This window comes from Centroberyx affinis, unplaced genomic scaffold, assembly GCF_046629955.1.
Source record: "Centroberyx affinis isolate AG114_WGS23_722 - 3 ecotype Tasmania unplaced genomic scaffold, CSIRO-AGI_Caff_v1 ptg001464l_1, whole genome shotgun sequence".
Taxonomy (NCBI): domain Eukaryota; kingdom Metazoa; phylum Chordata; class Actinopteri; order Beryciformes; family Berycidae; genus Centroberyx; species Centroberyx affinis.
In genome coordinates this window covers 408,593-425,905 of record NW_027279933.1, presented here as the reverse complement: position 1 = coordinate 425,905, position 17,313 = coordinate 408,593, and the positions used below count along the sequence as shown (strand labels likewise).

Here is a 17,313-nt window from a genome sequence, read left to right as displayed (position 1 = left end):
CCCCTCAACTCAATTTCCTTAGTGGACCCCAGTAGGGTGGGAGAAAGAGAAGGGGATGAGGGAAGAAGAGAAGGTAGGGGGTAGATGGACGCATGGGGGGATGAAGGAGGGTTAGGGAAGAAATCAGGGGTGTTATAAATAACACTGATGAGGTGAGCTAGCATTGATCCACACGGCAGTTGTGAGAGGTGGGTGGTCCTCCCAGTGCTTAATTGCCAGTCATGTGCCCTAGGTTGCAGCTACAACTAAAAGTGGCCTGTCTCTCATTAGGCTTGGACAGGCTGAAAATACAGCAGCTAACGTTGGTGCTAGAACTGGAATTGGGACTCAAACAGAGAGGGATACAAAAGACGAAGTGCTACAATTAAGACTGATGGAGAGAATGATAGAAAAGATAGAGTGGGAAATAGAAAGGTGTTACTCACACACTCCACCCTCCAGGTCCTGCAGGAACCTGTCCAGGATGATACGAGCCATCAGTGCGGGAGACAGATCCACCTTTATATAGATTGAACAAGAAAAAAGAGAATTAGCCCTAATAAAAACCAGGCTATGGCGTCAATGGGGAGTTAAGGCTATTTCAAAATAGAGGTAGTGTGGAATTGTTATTCCTCTCTAGAGAATTGCTCCATTGAGAAACCTTCAGAGTAAATCCCACATATCCAGTTGGAAGTGTGAACATATTTCAAAGAACCAGAGAATTACGGCACTGAAATAACACAGCCAGTCTACCTTACGCTGATGTCACATAGATAATAATGATTCTAATGGCTGTAAATGATATTATCCTGTTTCAAAACCTTGACCCAACTTTCGACAATCCCTGTGCAAATTGGTCTTTGTGAGCCTTGCTTTGCACTAACCTTTCCCACAGGAACAAGAGAGCGCCTATTATGCAGCCGAGCTACCCAGCTGCCTTCGCCTCTGTCAAGACCAAATGGAAGATGGTAGGCTCTCATCTCATATAAAAAGCAGAACAAAATATGCCGAGGCTAGAGACAATGAAGAGCTTTAATCATAGCATGATTACCAAGGCAAAACCGCAGGAACCAAACAGGACGCACCAGAGGGACTGTGGGAACTGCAACCCTTAATAAGAAGGAGAGAACCCATGGCTGCAGCGGTCTTTGAACATGAAGACACCTTGAGAGGTGTGAGGTGTTTTTGGTTAGAGTTCAGGGAGAAGCCCTGACAGGTAGGGGAGCACTAATGACTGATACAGAGGCCGTCTGCCTGACTGATTCAGCACCGAATCCGGTAACCAACCTGAGAGCCCACATCCCCATCAACACTTGTCTTCCCACACATTTTATATATGGTACTATGACACTGGGTCGTATTTTTTCAAGTGTTAGAGGAGTATGGCTTGGAAAACCAACAGCTATGCTCAAGGCCAGCACAATATGATGATTATTCAGTGCAACAAAAAAGGCTCTAAATGTAAAGACAAATGTATAGGCTTTAAAGGCAAACCAAACATATGGCGCTGCATTTGGACTTTGTCAAAACACAATATAAGGTGCAAATAAGAAAACACATGAAGTGATTCACTGCTGAAGTAATTACTCGCTAAATTCCATAGCCTCTTCAGTGTGGAAGGAATTAAAACATCGCTGGTAGACTTTGCCGTTCCTCGCTACTTTGTTATGAAACGCAACGTTCTTGCAGCCAGAGAGCATATTTTCTCTTGTTAGCATAATTGGGGACCAAAAGTGAATTTGCCCTCAGCCTGTAGTGAGATTGGAGTGTTTCATCTCTTCTGTGATGCATCCTGGTAGCGCTGGGAGCAGAGCGGTTTCTGTCTAAACAATGTATTTTTACCAGCGGTAGTATTTGTTAACATCTCCATAATATTGCATGAAGAAGGCAGTTTGTAAAAAAGACCAAACATGTCTATAATAATTAAGGGGTGAGCAGAGAATCTATATCTTCATTAAGACCTCTGAGATAGCATTTCAGACTTTGCATATGTAGCCTGCAGCTAGCTCTCTTTTCTCTCCCTACTGTCCAACCTTCCTCATTTTCTCTCCCTTTCTTCTCTCTTCTCAATCCATTCCTCTCTGTACTTATTGCCCTGTACTCCATTCACACCTCTGGATAACGAGAGAGCGTCAGATTCCCGGTAACCCGCATCACGGCTGACACATGAAAAATGGCGACATTACCAACGCTGGCCCAGCCTGAATAAGGACCACCTGATTAGTTCAGGTACTTGCGTCTCCCTAATTTTCATATTAATCATGAGTCCATCTCCATTCTCAAGTCAGATTGCAGCACTTCATGAGTTTAACATGTGACTAAGATTCACAGGCCCTTGAATGCCTGCTGAAAATAATTACTGTTCAGAGAAAACTCTGGTCTTGGTTTTATTAGCCCCCAATGCTAGCGGGTGTCACACACGGCCTAACCGCCTCTGGCCTAAAGCCTGTATGTTTAACTGACCTTTACATGAAACGCCATATAAAGCATACAAAAAACAGCGACTTCATAGTTTAGAATCCATATTCATGGAAGACTTCTGGGGGCAAAAAAATCCATGAATAGTTTTCATCATTGTTAATCATTTCCCTCTGTTGGAGATATATTGTCTCATAAAGGGATGAAACTACATCAATTAGCTGTCTGGGAGACCATGAGTGCTTGGTTTAAATGTTAAGTAGCATATTAAAATGACAGTTAAATGGTTCATAGACAGTTATCTCTGAGCTGAATTTAATCCTTTGGAAAAAAAAAAAATCATGTGTCAATTAAATGGAGAATGAATAATGGCAGTTAGCTTTGAGGTGCCACTGATGCATGTGAACTATTCTGATTTTAGATTTAGAAAGCCTAAAATCTCATTCCCTGGTATAAGCAGCAATAAAAATTTAAATCGGCATTTAAATGTTTTAAAAGGTTACACAGCCATTCAAACAATTCAAATAAGAGGATACTGCAAGAATAACAATGTATTCAAATGACACAAACAAAATAGAAGACCCAAATTTCAGTATCTGACTTCACAAGCCATGCTAACATGTAGTATAAAAATAGTATGATAATCTAAAAGGAAATTATATCAATTAACCATAATGTGAATACACATCTAGAGTAATTCAGTCCCCTTAATGAAATGACTGCTTTTGCTTCATTTCCTTCACTGAGTAGGAACAGTATGTGAATGTATCTCCTTTTAAAGTTGGGGAATAATTTACTGACTAGCTGCAGCATGTAAGAGACACTAGCTGTCACTGAGCAGATTAATTCTTATCAATGTAATATGCAGAAACCTGGTCAGGGGTAACAATTAAGTGCCTAGAACATCAGGCTATTTTCTAATAATTACACAAACCCCCACCATCCTCTATTTGAGTTTTCATGAGGTACCACTGGCTAACCTAGATGTAACTATTTATTTATTCTTTTTTTTTTTTTCAAATATAGAACTCATGTATTAATACATAATACAGCAATTGTTACTACATCAACAAGAGTACAAAACCCAAGCTAAGCTACTAAAGCAAACGACTGTGATGAAGAGAGGAATTAACCGCTGACCCTGCCTTCACCTGTCCGCAGTTTGCAGCAACTGTGTTTGAACGCCAATTTGGAAAATTACATAATAAAACACCAAAAGTATTTTCACATCTGCTTAATGGAGGTAAGAGCTAATTACATTAAATAATTGATAATAGAGCAGACCATTTTACCAATTTTGATAATCACTAACAGACAAGGGTAGAAAATCTGAAACTGCTGCCAACTTTGGAAATATGGTGAATTTAGGTTGTATTTGTCTATCTACCATTCTATCTATCTATCTATCCCATTTGTTGTGTAATTGAACACGCAAATAAAAAAAGAAGTAAAGTAAGCACTGATGGAGGAGAAATGTTTAAAAAGAAAACAAAAAAAGAGAAAAAGGTTATGCCATTACCTCATTGGCCAACTCCAGTAGGACGGGAGCGGTGGGACGTGCCTTGGCTTCACTCAGATACCTTCATTATAACAAAGAACAACAACAGCAGTGAAAAAAAACATGGCCCACAAAGGCAGACAGAAGGGGAGAGGGGACTAGACCAGGCTAGCCAAGACATGCTAATGTCCCTGATGACTTTGCCCTAGGTGGCATATGGCAGGCTCGGTGCGGTTAAAACGGCACTGCTTGGAGGGCTTCAAATTTCCTTGAAGCCAGACAAGCATATGATAGTTAGTTAACCCCCACCGCCCAAAAAGGCTTTTTTCCCTCGCCAGCTAAAACTGCAGCTCCCCTCAGATCTTACCCAGATCATCTCTGAGGTTTGTTGTCGTAAGTGGATTAGAAGTGCATTATCCAGCCTCGTTTTCTCCAGAACAATGACTTAATAAGCTAGATAAAGGCTAATTGCAATATGCAAAGAAGATTTCCCCCCTACAGCTTGTTTTTCTTTTTTCTTATTTATTCGTTTCCATTGAATTACGGATAATCAGCCCATCATAAGCCTGTGTAAGGCAAATGTCCAATTGCTGTTTTTTTTGTTTTTTTTGTTGCTTTCATTCTGACATGGAAAACAGAGCCTTAGCTTTGTGAAAGCTTAGCAGGTGCAAGTGGAGGTCTGGAATGAATCCTGAGGGTGGTGATTTGTTTGGAGGAGATTATATCTGTCATGGTGGCCCACAAACTCTCAGCCCTGTCCACTTACTATCGCGTGACTTTAGCAGGTCCCTTCCTCAGACAGAGAAAGGGAGAGACAGAGAGTAAATGAGAGTGGGACAGAGATGAAAGAGAGAAAGAGTGAGAGAGATGAGAAAAAGATAGAGTGTGAGAGAGAGGGCGACAGAGAGGAGAGAAAGAGAGAAAAGTAATACAATAATACAGTACCTTTGGTAGTGGCTTTCAATAACATCTGGTGCATGGTGTCTTGAGATTGTTCTTTTTGTTCTTTTCTGTCACAAAGAGCATACTGATGGTAATATCTTAATAGTAACAATCTTAACACATATAATACTACAACTGCTACTACTAATAATAATACTAGTACTACTATTACTACTACTGCTAATAATAATAATATTAATAAATGTACACCAGCAATTTTCATATAATAATGGTGTGTGACCCAAGAAGGCAAAAACATAAAGCTTTTCTGTACACATGAATAAAATGAATAAAAATAGTTGTTCAGCCAAGGCTCTTTTAAGCTCTATTGTATATGAACAGGCACAAGAGATCCCGGGTCACAGTAATTTAATTTCAATAAGTTTGCCCAGGGTCAAAGTGTGCCAATGCAACCTTGTTCAACCCCCCACCCTCCACCCCCCTCACTCAAACCATGTATTCATTTCCCCTTTTTCGATCAAACAATGACCCCATTCCACATCCCACACCCTGACATTTCCATGCAATTCAATTGCCATCCTCACCAAGAGGGAGGAGGAGGACAGGGGATAAAAGAGGAAGAGCATTGGTTAAAAAACAACTTATTTAAAAACTACTACACACAAAAAATGTAATTCCACAGAGACGGGCGGTGTGAGTGACACCTGTCAGGGGGATGATAAATGACTCCATTTTCTGCCTGTGCTGCCTTCTGCCACTGGCGGCAGCGGCCATTTATCATCATCCGCTGTCAGCCGTGGAAAGCAGCAGTGACAGTGCGAGTCAGCAAACATTTAGCACACGCAGCCGCACTACACGGGGAAATTATTATTGTCAGAATAATAATGGTTTAGCATAATTTATTACAGGTCCACCAAATAAGCAGGGGCTAGATGTTATTAGACAGATGGATGGGAAGGCTTGGCAGACATCCACTGAGGCTCAGGCAGGCAAGGGCCCTCAACGTGAACGTGAGGAGGAGGGGGGGTGCGAAGCAAAGGGGTTGTGGGGGGGCGGGGGGGATCCTCCAAACCAATCAGAGAGCTGGCAGTTCAATTACAAAGAAATAAAGGGACATTCATCATTCAATTAGGCACCTGTCAGGGCTCACAAAGGAAGAAAACTTCTAACCTGGTACTCCAGGGAGAAGATGCTCAGAAGAGTGGACTGCGAGTGACTGGAACAAATAAAAGAAGGACAAAGTTAATTACCAGAGTGCATTGCACAGAGACAAAGGGAGAGGGGGAGCTTCAAAGCTGGGGCCGGCTGCCCTGTAATCTAAAAGAACATGAAAACAAGTGTGGCAAAGTTGTTCCAGATGAACACCTCCGACAAAGGATTCCTGCCGCGATGGTCTGGGGGTGGGAGAAAGGGGGAGGTTGTGTGTGTGGTATGAGATGAGAAAATATAGCGTGCTCTTTTTTTTTTTCCCTTTCTCTCAATCATACATACCATCTTCTTTCACCCTCTCTCCAGCAACAGTGGAGTAGTCTATCATTGTTGTTTTTAATTTGAGTGCATTTTGTGTTGATGTAAAACTGCACAAAAGGCAGTGATACTCATAACAAAGCTAAAGAGAACAAAATAGGACAGAAACAAAGCAAATTCATGCGAATAATTGATAGGGTTCAATTCCATTAGCTGTGGGGAACATTGCACTCAAGAGCAACATATTGAAATGCAGTTTGTTAGCAATGAGGGAGCCCTCTTTTGGGAGATGTCTCTTTGCAAAGGGGACTGAACAATATGTGTGTGTGTATTTGTTTGTGTAGTGAGTGGTGTGTGGTGGGGGGTACATGGATAGGAGAAAGTTTTCCTGCCTCACTGTCAGTGCTGGCATATGGGACATTCTGGAGCCCTCCCACTGCAACTGATGGGCTTTGAAAATGGAAACTTTCACTGCAGGAAGCTGGGACTCCCAGGAGTCGGTCAATTCCATGGGTTGCCATAAGCTACATTCATCTCCAGCTCCAGTCAATGTCAAACACCTGGCAGAGAGGCAAACCTGGAAAACAGGCAGCTCCAACAGGGATTCACAGCCCCTCCGATGCCCCATCCCCAACCCCCACAGCATCCTTTGAATTGAAAATATTTAAAGCAGTGACAGATTTTATTCTAATTGGATGGTACATACCTCCACCCTACATATCAACAAAAACACAGGAATGCACACCCACATACACACACACACTGCTCTGCGATGGTCTCCAGTGGTTCTGTGTCTCCATATACTGCTCTCAGTACATTTGATTGTTAAATTTAATGGACTTTTCTTTACAAGTCACCTGAGAATGGAATGTAAATACTGACTAGAAGCCCGAGCTTCCTATCTGCATTGAAATATTGAGTCCATATAGGCCTTCCACATCAATCACTATGAACCATGAAATAACCATGTGACATGTAAACAAAGCCAGAGGAATCTCAAGCATTGATTTCTGTCTAGAGTCTCAGTCTGAGACCATATCTTAATAAAAGCATTTCAACCACTGGAATAGTTTAGCAGTTTATAATGACTTAACCCCACCAAAGCCGCCATGTTAGCTTCTCCAGATGTCAGTTGTAAACAGTTTTACTGCTCTGGCTACGGAACAGCTAATGCTCAACAATTCAAAGTCTCTGGGGTTTGACCCGTCATACGGATGAGTCCCATCAACCACCAAGGATTCAGTAAAGTTACAAGAGAAGAGAAGGCAAAAAATGTTTCAAGAAAAAGTGGAAGAGGGAAAAAAGTCTCAGACAAAACACTGCCACCTCAGCATTAATTTACAATGATGCGTGGGGACGAAGGGGCCACTGCAATTAAGTGGGCCATTAAATGGTCAACTGTCAACATGTGGACACTTAAGGGAGAAAAAAAATATTCTTTCCCACTTCAACCTTGCACCTGAGCATTTCAACAACATTACAGGCTTATTGTTGGCGTGGGACCATCGCCATCCCCCTGTTGGAACAGACATCTGTTAGGTTTTAAATGGATTACTCTCTATAATGAGCATGATTACTGCCTAATTGCTAAATCTATACCCTGTTAAGTTTAAAGGGACATAAACTGCTCTTAATATCTGGGAAAACATATCTGTTTCAAACGGTAAGAATTTTAGGGACTTTTGTTTTTCTTTCTCACCTCAGTCTACATTTTGCTAGCTGACATCAAAACTTAAGCAAAAACAACTAAGTACTAAAACAGGCGAAAACAACAAGGTACCACAACAGGGCCAAATATTGTGAGATTTGAAGAAGATAAAAGCTGAGAGTAATGAAGAGATGAGTGCAGCTAACTGGATCCAAACCAAAGGTTGTCTGGGTTTTATAGTCTGTCAAGTTTTACACTGCGCTCATATTGTATAATGCCCCTTTTTCCATTTAACAGACATTAATAGTAAGTTACTGCAGGCTTTACATTAATGTATATCCAACCTGTGCTCTCCTGGGCACAGTATGCTCAATTCATGCTAAAATATGGAGCCAAGCACAATCTTACAATGGAGATCTGATCTTCTTGCCTGCTGAACAGTAGCATTACATTTCCAATGTAATTCATTCACCTTCTTGCTTCATAATACAAGGATTTTAAAGACTCTCAGTGATAAAAAAAAATAAACCAATGCAAAAGCACTCAAATATATTCCTCAACTGAGCTCAACCTGATACAATTCCGTTTTTGAGCCTTAAGCTAATAACTATCTTATAATTCAGATTTGTACACATGCTGTGAACAGAAGGATCAGTTCCTGTATAGAACATTGTATTATGCTATGATATGGCAGAATGTGAAAGATAGTAAGAACTAGGTAACAAGGTTAAGGTAGAAAAACATCACAAGTTTCCTGCCAGATACCCTGAAGTAATTAAGAGTAACGTTGCTGGCTTCATTACATTTTCAATATCTGCATGTTATGAGAGAAACTGATTTTGGATTTTCACCTTGAATGTTACTGAGTCTTAATAAAATCTTGTACCCATGTGTTCACCCCTTTATTATATTTCCGTAGCTTTCAGATAGTGAAGAGGTCAAAATGGATCACAAAACCAAAATTGACCGAACAAAAGGAAAAGCAAAATGAGCCATCCAATCCAAAATGCCATTTGATGAAGGTAAATATTAGATTAAATCAATTCTTTCCCAGAATAGAGCTTATAATAATCCCTTGTTTATGGCAGGGCCTGGGAAGACCTGACCCCTAATTGAAGACTAACTGTAAATACAGAGATAAAGCTTCATTATTTAATGCCTTAGTAAGATGTCTAGATAAATAATTGAGCTAATCAATCCCTGTCTTTAGTTTATCTAGACATGAAAAAGTATGGTTGCATTTTTTAATATAATAAACATTTGAAAGGCCTACTTGATAAAATTGTATTTTATAAATACAAGTTTAGTTTATGATCAGTTTATTTTCAACTCAGTCTTTGATGACTGAAAATAGCACTTATTTACAAAAGCAAATAGTGAATATGATTGTAAATTCATTTAGAAAAGAGTCAATGACACTGCAGCACATCCCTACATTGACCTCTGTGTGAGGAAAAAAATCCCTCCCTCTTGGATATAATTTAGAACATGGGGAAACAGAAGGTTGGGAGACAGAAGAGCGGTTAGGGAATCATTCACTCTCAACCTAATTACCCTTCTCTACAACATAAGACAGAGCATTAATATGCACTGGCACCCAAAATAGTAAAGCAGCAGATTAGATTAAAACAATTAGGGACTTTCACTTTGTCAGTGAGCTGGTATGCCTGTCTGGTCAGTGCTTTAGGCTTTATTAAGCTAGCCTGTCCATTGGTTATGAATCTGACAAAGTCAAGTTTGAGTGTTGCATCGCCTTATCGCCTCCTCAGTTTAGACAGAGTGTATCAATGTCTGAAGCATTCAGGAAAAACAGCAGTGAAAATACTGACTTGAATTTTTTCTGTCAAGCTAATTAATAGGGGAGGGGAGATCTTCAAGCAATCAATTATATTCAGAATCTTCCTATTTACAAATAATTAATTATAAACGATAGCAGTAATTTAGGTAATGAAAGCCACCTGGCTAATGGCATTGGTATCATATGCTGCGACAGTACTTAGCATTTGGTGGATCTGCATGCAGAGAGTGGTGCATGGTGCGACTCTTCAGGGCATGGAACTAGCTAATTGAGGCATGGCACATATTTATAATAATGGCAATGAAGCTATTTTGAGAGAGGAAATATATGGATGAAATTAGTCTGTACCAAGTGTGAAGAAATATTGTGCACTTTTAATACCTCACTCAACTGCTATCCACTCATCTTTCCTTATATTAGTGGCTCATGTTGCCACAGAAGAGTTAGGACTTATACTTCACCTTAGGACTCTTAACTGAGACATATGAAAGCAAAATAGTGACACAAAACTATTATAAAGCATTTCCTTCCCTATAGATCACGATTTTATATCGAGAAAAATAGCTGAATGTGGTTTGGTTAAATATTCTGCATATGCAAATGTATCTAATTACACATGCTGATAGGCAAAATGCTAACATCTGTTTCTCAGCTAAGCCTACCGTCATCAGCAGCAAGACAAATGCGGGGAAAAAAAAATCTTTAGGCCTTAATGTATAAATGTAATATATTTTGACAACACATAGAAACAAACACACATCTCAGAGTCATGCAGCTTCAAACAAATACTTGCACAATGAGCACACGTGTTTACAGTTCAAGTTGGTTTTACTTGTTTTTCTGCAGAACTGAAGCGTCTAGTCCATTAGATTAAATACCATTATTATTATTATGATTATGATTATTATTGCTGTTGCTGCTGTTATAATCCTACTATTACTACTACTACTAGTAATAATAATGATAATTTTAATATGTATGAGTATGGTATTTAATCTAGTTAAAAGTAAGCACTTTAGTTCTTCTCATCATTATTATTATTATTATGTCCAGGTGGCGACCAAAGTAAGCAACTTAAATATGGACATATCAAATATTTTCCCAGTCTCTAGAACTGCAGAAGGATTTCTCCGAAGTCTAACTCAAAGTATATTCTACTGCACTGAAGGATACTGACTCCCTCCCCCTACTCTCTCTGAGGAGGCCAGAGACGACCTACCAGCCTGCGGGGGAACGTGGACAGAAATGGCTTTAGCAGAAGCACAACAGGGCATCTCACTGCCTACAATTGTCCTAATAGAAGGAAAATATGACCCCCCCACCCTGCCCACATCCCCCCACTTTATTACAATCTTTAAAATCTGTGTCTTCAGAGGTGCCCCGAGATGTCAGGACTGTTATATAATGGTGGCAAAAAGAGTGGGACTGATACCACAGTCACCGCTCTAATTGTGATTCCTCCTGAAAGGTAGGGATCTCCATGACGCCATCTGTGACAAAACGTGTTATAGCTATTACAGCGCGTTGCTATTGTTATAGCGTAATTACTATCATTGCCGTTTCTGCAAACTCTCGTCGAAAATTGAAAATGAGGTCCATGTTATCCATCAAGTGGCGAGCGTCCTCTGGTCTGGCAAGAAAACACATTACACTGACCAACTGCCTACTCCCTCAAGCACGGCTACGGCACTTGTACCATTCTGGGCAATTTGTTTCATTCTTCTTTTGCAATTGATCTCAGTATGCAAAAAGAACCTGGGGCAAGAGACTCCACCATAGCTGCCCAGCTAAACTGTGGGAGACCGTCCTGTACGTTTCCCTCTGTGTGTGTGTGTGTGTGTGTGTGTGTGTGTGGGTAGGGAGTTGGGGGACAGTGCTGATACATACTATTGTAAATATAGCGCTTAATACATTGTTTTTATTCAGAATAGCCCATATTCCAGAGTCGCTTATTTTCGTATTTACTTATTCTGTGTGGCAATGCAATAATTGCAGGCTTTTTGAACCTTGAAGATTATGCAGTGTCCCTTATGCAGTGTCCCTTATAATCACTTTAAACCGCACCCTACTTTAGCAACGGGCTGCTTACCTCAGTGTTTTTAGCCCAATGAGCCGAAAAGGCCTTACAATCTACAGAGTGTGCTTGGACAACGTCCCTACGATATGAAGAGGAAGCAGATCATTCCTGTGCTTCCTAATCAAGTAATTGATTACATCTATTATTCATGAACTCCTTAGCCTGACATGAAGTTGTAAACTCAGCACAGCCTCACTCCTCTCTTCTTCCTCCAGCTCTCTCCTCTCTCCGCTTAGCCCACATCCATCCCTTCATCCTTCCAATGTTCATCTAACCACATAAAGCTGTGGAATTAGTCCGCCAGCTTCTCAGCCTCCGAGGGTTGTACCCATAAGCCCCAACTGCCAGTTTGTGTTTTGTTCTATATGGGTAGCCAGAAGTGTGAGGCCGTGCACTGGAGGCTGCCCTCACAGTCTCTGCACAGGATCAGTCTCTGGGTAATGTCATTGCCACTTCCAGGCTACACAACAGCCATGGAATTCTACCTTCAAAACAGCCACAACAGAGCAGTTTGACCTATTCCATGGAAAAGAGGATGGAAATTACAGCTACATCTAGAAATGCTTCAATTGGGACATTTAGTACCAACACTTTCTCATTTTTTATGTATTAAAAAAGTTGGCTTTTGTCTTTAGAGTCCCCCCCCCATAAACATTTGCATTTGTTTACCTTTTAAAGACTTTATCTGGGCAAGCTTTAGTACAGCTTGAACAGAAAAAAATACTGAAAGCTTAATTTGTATGCATGTAACTGATATATGGTAGTGAATGTGAATTTTCGGGTAAGTGGGCCACCATGCTTAGTGGTTTGATGAAAGCTAATTCATTTTCTCTTTTTCCAAAATGTTAATTGGACTATCCAAGTAAGCTTGACACCAAAAGTCCACATATTCTGATGCTGATTGCTGGCCAATTGATTGGAGCATCGATCCCTGACCATATCCCACAAGGTACTAGGTGATTTAAGGGATTTTTTTTTGTTTTTTGGGTAGTTTGCAAAGAAGTTAAAGGGATTTCAGGTGCCTGCTAAATCCCAGGTCTTCAAAGTGTGAGGGTTGAATGTTTTTATGTTTTTGGCAATTGCAAGTATGAACATAACTATAAAGGGGTTTCCAAAACCGCAATTAACCCTGTACTGTATAAACATGGGAAGTAAATCATACTACGGCGATAGAAAAGAACAATAAATGTGCATAAATATACAAGTTTTGTTGATGATTCCTAAAAGTAGAACTATGATCAGTCAAGTTTTTTTTTATTTTTTGATTCCTTGAACTGTAACTGTGAAGTAAAAATAAATCCGTAAAGAGCATGTCTATTTAATGCATCAAGCCTATTACCAAATCCTTAGGTTTAACCAGCATGTAATAGAGAGATAAACACCATAGCCACAATAAATAATCAATGAGCAAGTCCCTAAGCTTCCTCCTGAGCCTGGATATTACCATCAAAAACAAAGTGTCTGTAGCCAAGAAATCACCATATCAATGGCACATGCCACAACAACCCTGGCCTCTGCTTTCCTCCCCAAGATCATGCTAGATAAACCCCAAATAACAGAGAAATTAACAAATGCTTGACATTTGCTCAACATCCATTATTCTGACACTTCTTCAGAATTTCAAAAGGCTGAACGCATGCTTAATCAACATTCATATTCCCAGAGCGAGCCACAGCACCATATTGCAGCCCGCCTCACTGCTGATGAAAACGGCACATTAGGGCCCGATTCGAAAAACGTTCAGGGACTCCTCACCAGGGAGCTGTGTATGTGTGTATGTGTGTGTGCGTGAGAGAGAGAGCAAGAGAGAGAGAGCAAGAGAGACATTGACTGTGATGGGGGGGGGGGGGGGGGGGACTTCACACTTTTCTTTTTAAGCATTTTTCCAAAACAGAGGCATCTGCCTCATTCTGCACACCCACCCACAAACACTTCCCTGAAATTTGCAAAAGCCATATGAGGAACGAGCTGAATGGCATTTTAAAGAGGGGAGTAATCATTACATCCAAATTCATTCATAATATAGCACAGAAGGAGCCAGAGGACTCTCACATTCCCTCCCTCTTTTTCTCGCCCTCCTTACACAGACTCTCTCTGGGGACAAAGGGTGGAAGGACTGGGGTCCCCTCTGGACCCGAGGGAAGTCAGGCAAGGCCTCAGAGAGCAGCCCATCATTTCCAATTCTAATACGTGGCGAGAGAAAGGCCTGATGGGACTGATGTCACATTTTTCCCCGCGCCGGCCTGCGATGAGCCCTCCCGCCCCCTTGCTGCCTGCCTGGCTCTCATTGTAGCTGCTAGTCGCGGCCCAAATACTAGGCAGGACATCACGGCTGGCTGAGAGGAGGGCAAGGAAGAGGGGGCAAGAATGGGGGTTGATATTTGCATGTCCCTCCATTGTGAGTGGGGGTAAAAAGTGACAGCACCGTGTCCAATTCTTTTCCCCTCAGAGCAGCTCGGGCCCGGCAAGAGAGGCCAGGCTGACAGATGACTCCCAACATCTGTGTTATGCAGGCGTTACAGATGAGGGACTGCACATCGCTCTCTCTCTTTCTATCTGTCTATGTGACCCTCCCTCTCTCCTCCCACTACCCATACTCATAGCACAGCAGAAAGACTGACAGACCTTCCGTGGAAATTACCTTGAAATGGCCTATCACAATCATTTGGTTCAAAGTTTTGACTTTCCTCCCTTTGAGTCACCAATCAAAAGCAATGATTATGAAATGCTTTTGTACTCAGAAAAGCTTTCAGAGGCTTGAGGATAATAGCCACTCCTATTAATCTCCATTAATTCCAAATAAATATTAACAGCATACATTTCCATTTATGACCTAGGCAACGTTTCCAGACTAAGTTAGTCTGCCCAATGTATGGAAAAAGTTATGAAAAAAAAGCTATGTATATAATAAAATTATAACATAACAAAATAATAGGCCTGTGTCCTCTGCCTCAAGAATATGGCACATCCTACCTGAACAGAACCAGCACAGCCTCACCAGGACACTAGTAGACAACACATGAATCTACAGATTACTCAATATAGCTTGCATCATTTGGAAATCATCCAGTGTAATGTGAAATGATTTGATATCCAAAGATACCTGTCTTTTCTATCTCTCTGACTGTTATCCCCCTCCCGATCTCGTGCCCACTCCTTCAGCGCAGGCCAGTCCACAACCCACTCCTCACCCCCCTTCTAACCCCCCCGCCAGCCCCAGCCTGGCCAATATTTACGCAGTGGCAGGGCTCCCACACAGTCCGAGGGGACAGGAGGGGGGTGGGGTGGGGGGCGGTTGACTGCCGTGCCTGAGCGCATGCTAAGAGATGATGGATGGCCTAGTCGATATGTTATGTCTTAAGAGCCTGATTTCCTGCCAGTCCAATCACTAACCCTCCAGAGCCCAGCTCAGCTGATTGGACAACCAGAATAATTTCGCAGGCTGTGAAAACACTGCTGCCGTGCCTGTCTGTCAGGCCCAGTGACGAGACTCAGGGATTTTAAAGAGCAGGGGCCTCCCCAAGATTGGTTATGGTGAACGAAATAATAACAATAACCGGCAAGACTAAACAAAAGAGCCAGCACCTCCGGGAGGGACGGATCGTGCAGAATTATTGGAATGAAAACGGTCCAATGTTTTCCTTTAATTATTACCCCCACCACCACCTCTCTAAAAAAGGTATTTGGACTGTTGGTTAAAGTTTGGATTAGGAAACCAAAAGGAGAAAGGATCTCACAATAATCATGAGAAGGATTCTTAGTGTTGGTGCCTAAACATACAGGATGTTGGATGCACTTTGTAAGCATGGCATATTCTGTAAAATGCTGACAGTGAGAACAAAGGCAAGCTCAAGGTAGGCTGTGTCCCCTTTGGGGACCTTATACCTTCTTCTAGATTGGTGATTAGGACACAATGGAAGTAGGAAGCTCCAAATACATGCGACTTTGTAAGTGACCTCGACGGGATCAGCCGTGGTGTCCTGGTGGCCTTGGGGGATTACACGTGTTACATTCAATAAAGAGAGGGCCCTCAGTGTCAAGGAGAAACGCAAACACAACCATTAACCCCTCTCTTCGATTTCTGAATGCGCAGCAGCTGCATGGTGAAACAGTGGCCAAAGCTGTAATGGAAGCCCATGCAAAAAACTGTAAGGCATTATTCAGTGGTTATGATGAGTGAATTAAGTAGAATTAATATTTAATTATGGATGATAAAACAAAGAACAGGGGAATAAATAATTTTGCTATTAATCCAGCACCATGGACATATCAATTAAATTGTTAACTGTGCTCATCAAAAAGCAAAATAAAAAACTGAGCGAACTATCTTCATAGCAGGAGTTAGTAGTAGGCTACTAGACTTGATTATGATTAAGTCATCGCTGAGTTTACCTTAACTTGCTCTTATACCAATAAGACTGACAAGAGAGAAGAAGTAGAAGCAGGAAGAAGAAATTATTTTTTTTCTTTTCTCAACACATTTTGCTATGTGCAGTTGGCCAGTCCTCACACTGCTTTACAGTGCACGTGTGGGCAGTTCATATGCAGCAGTTTGGTCACATTTTCTCCCCCAGTCACAGAGAGAGAGAGAGAGAGAGAGAGAGAGAGAGAGAGAGAGATGCAAAACTAAACTCACAAATATAATCTAACCTCACTACGATGACATGAATACTTACATTCCAGTGAGTAACTACTTACTTTGGAAATCTTTCCTTTAGCATCTTCATACACTGTCGCGTAGGTCTCAGCTGTTCGATGCATCTCACTATCTCTTTATATTCTGCTCGGGACAGTCTCATCTTCTTTTGATCAGCTGTGTATCTATACAAATAAGCGAGAGGTTGATGAACAGATGCTCTTGTGTCAGGTTTTGAGAGGTAAACAACGTGTCAGCTGACTGACAGCTGTCAAAAACAGCTGTACCTGCATGGCTAACCAAACCTAGCTTTATGTTATGGTTAGCGCGACACACTTTAGGCTAATACTACATCAACCTTGATGTTTAACCTAAGTAGGATTTTAGCCATCATGGCTGTTTTATTTAAGAAGTTGTCAAATATGATTCCAGGACACAAATTAACCAGTAAATATGTTTATTTACCATAAATGCTCGCTGTCCAGGTACAGTTTCCCGATAGCTTCCCGCTAGGAAGTTGAAGCAGAGACGTTGGTGTGAGCTGTACTCTGATTGGCCGCGTCGTCGCTGGAGCTGAGTATAGCGGCACTGGATTGGTTACTTGGAAGCACGAGGGCGAGGACTAACGAAAACATGCTGCACTGCACTCCCGAAGCATTTCTGCCTCTCTCGTCGACTGCAAGCGGTGCTTACAAAAGCAGGTATTAGGAATGAATAGGCGTAGTCTTTTCCTCAGCACTCATCAACTTCTCTCAAGTGCGACAGGGGAAAATTCACTGAAATAAATCAACTGTGCGGTTGGGGAAAATCTTGTTTGAGGGAGAGAGCGAAGGGAAGAGAGCAGTTTAATACATCCATGGAAGAGAGAGAGAGAGAGAGCGCACACGTG

General features: G+C 41.5%; 1 protein-coding gene across 5 annotated transcripts in view; it reads right to left on the bottom strand.

Moving 5' to 3' along the window:
• cdin1 (CDAN1 interacting nuclease 1) overlaps positions 1 to 16,941 on the bottom strand; it is a 58,525-nt gene extending 41,584 nt beyond the window's left edge. Inside the window, exons 1-6 of one of the 5 annotated variants that reach the window (XM_071526792.1) lie at positions 16,890 to 16,941; positions 16,487 to 16,609; positions 5,969 to 6,014; positions 4,841 to 4,905; positions 3,917 to 3,977; positions 426 to 498 (exon numbers count right to left, since the gene is read on the bottom strand). In XM_071526792.1, the coding sequence (XP_071382893.1) occupies positions 426 to 498; positions 3,917 to 3,977; positions 4,841 to 4,905; positions 5,969 to 6,014; positions 16,487 to 16,587 (346 nt within the window). In that variant the 5' untranslated portion in view covers positions 16,588 to 16,609; positions 16,890 to 16,941. Of the gene's footprint in view, positions 1 to 425; positions 499 to 3,916; positions 3,978 to 4,840; positions 4,906 to 5,934; positions 6,015 to 16,486; positions 16,610 to 16,889 lie in introns of those variants that run through there. The other 4 variants (XM_071526793.1, XM_071526797.1, XM_071526796.1 and 1 more) reach the window with 4 other exon arrangements.
• Positions 16,942 to 17,313: the final 372 nt, after the last annotated feature.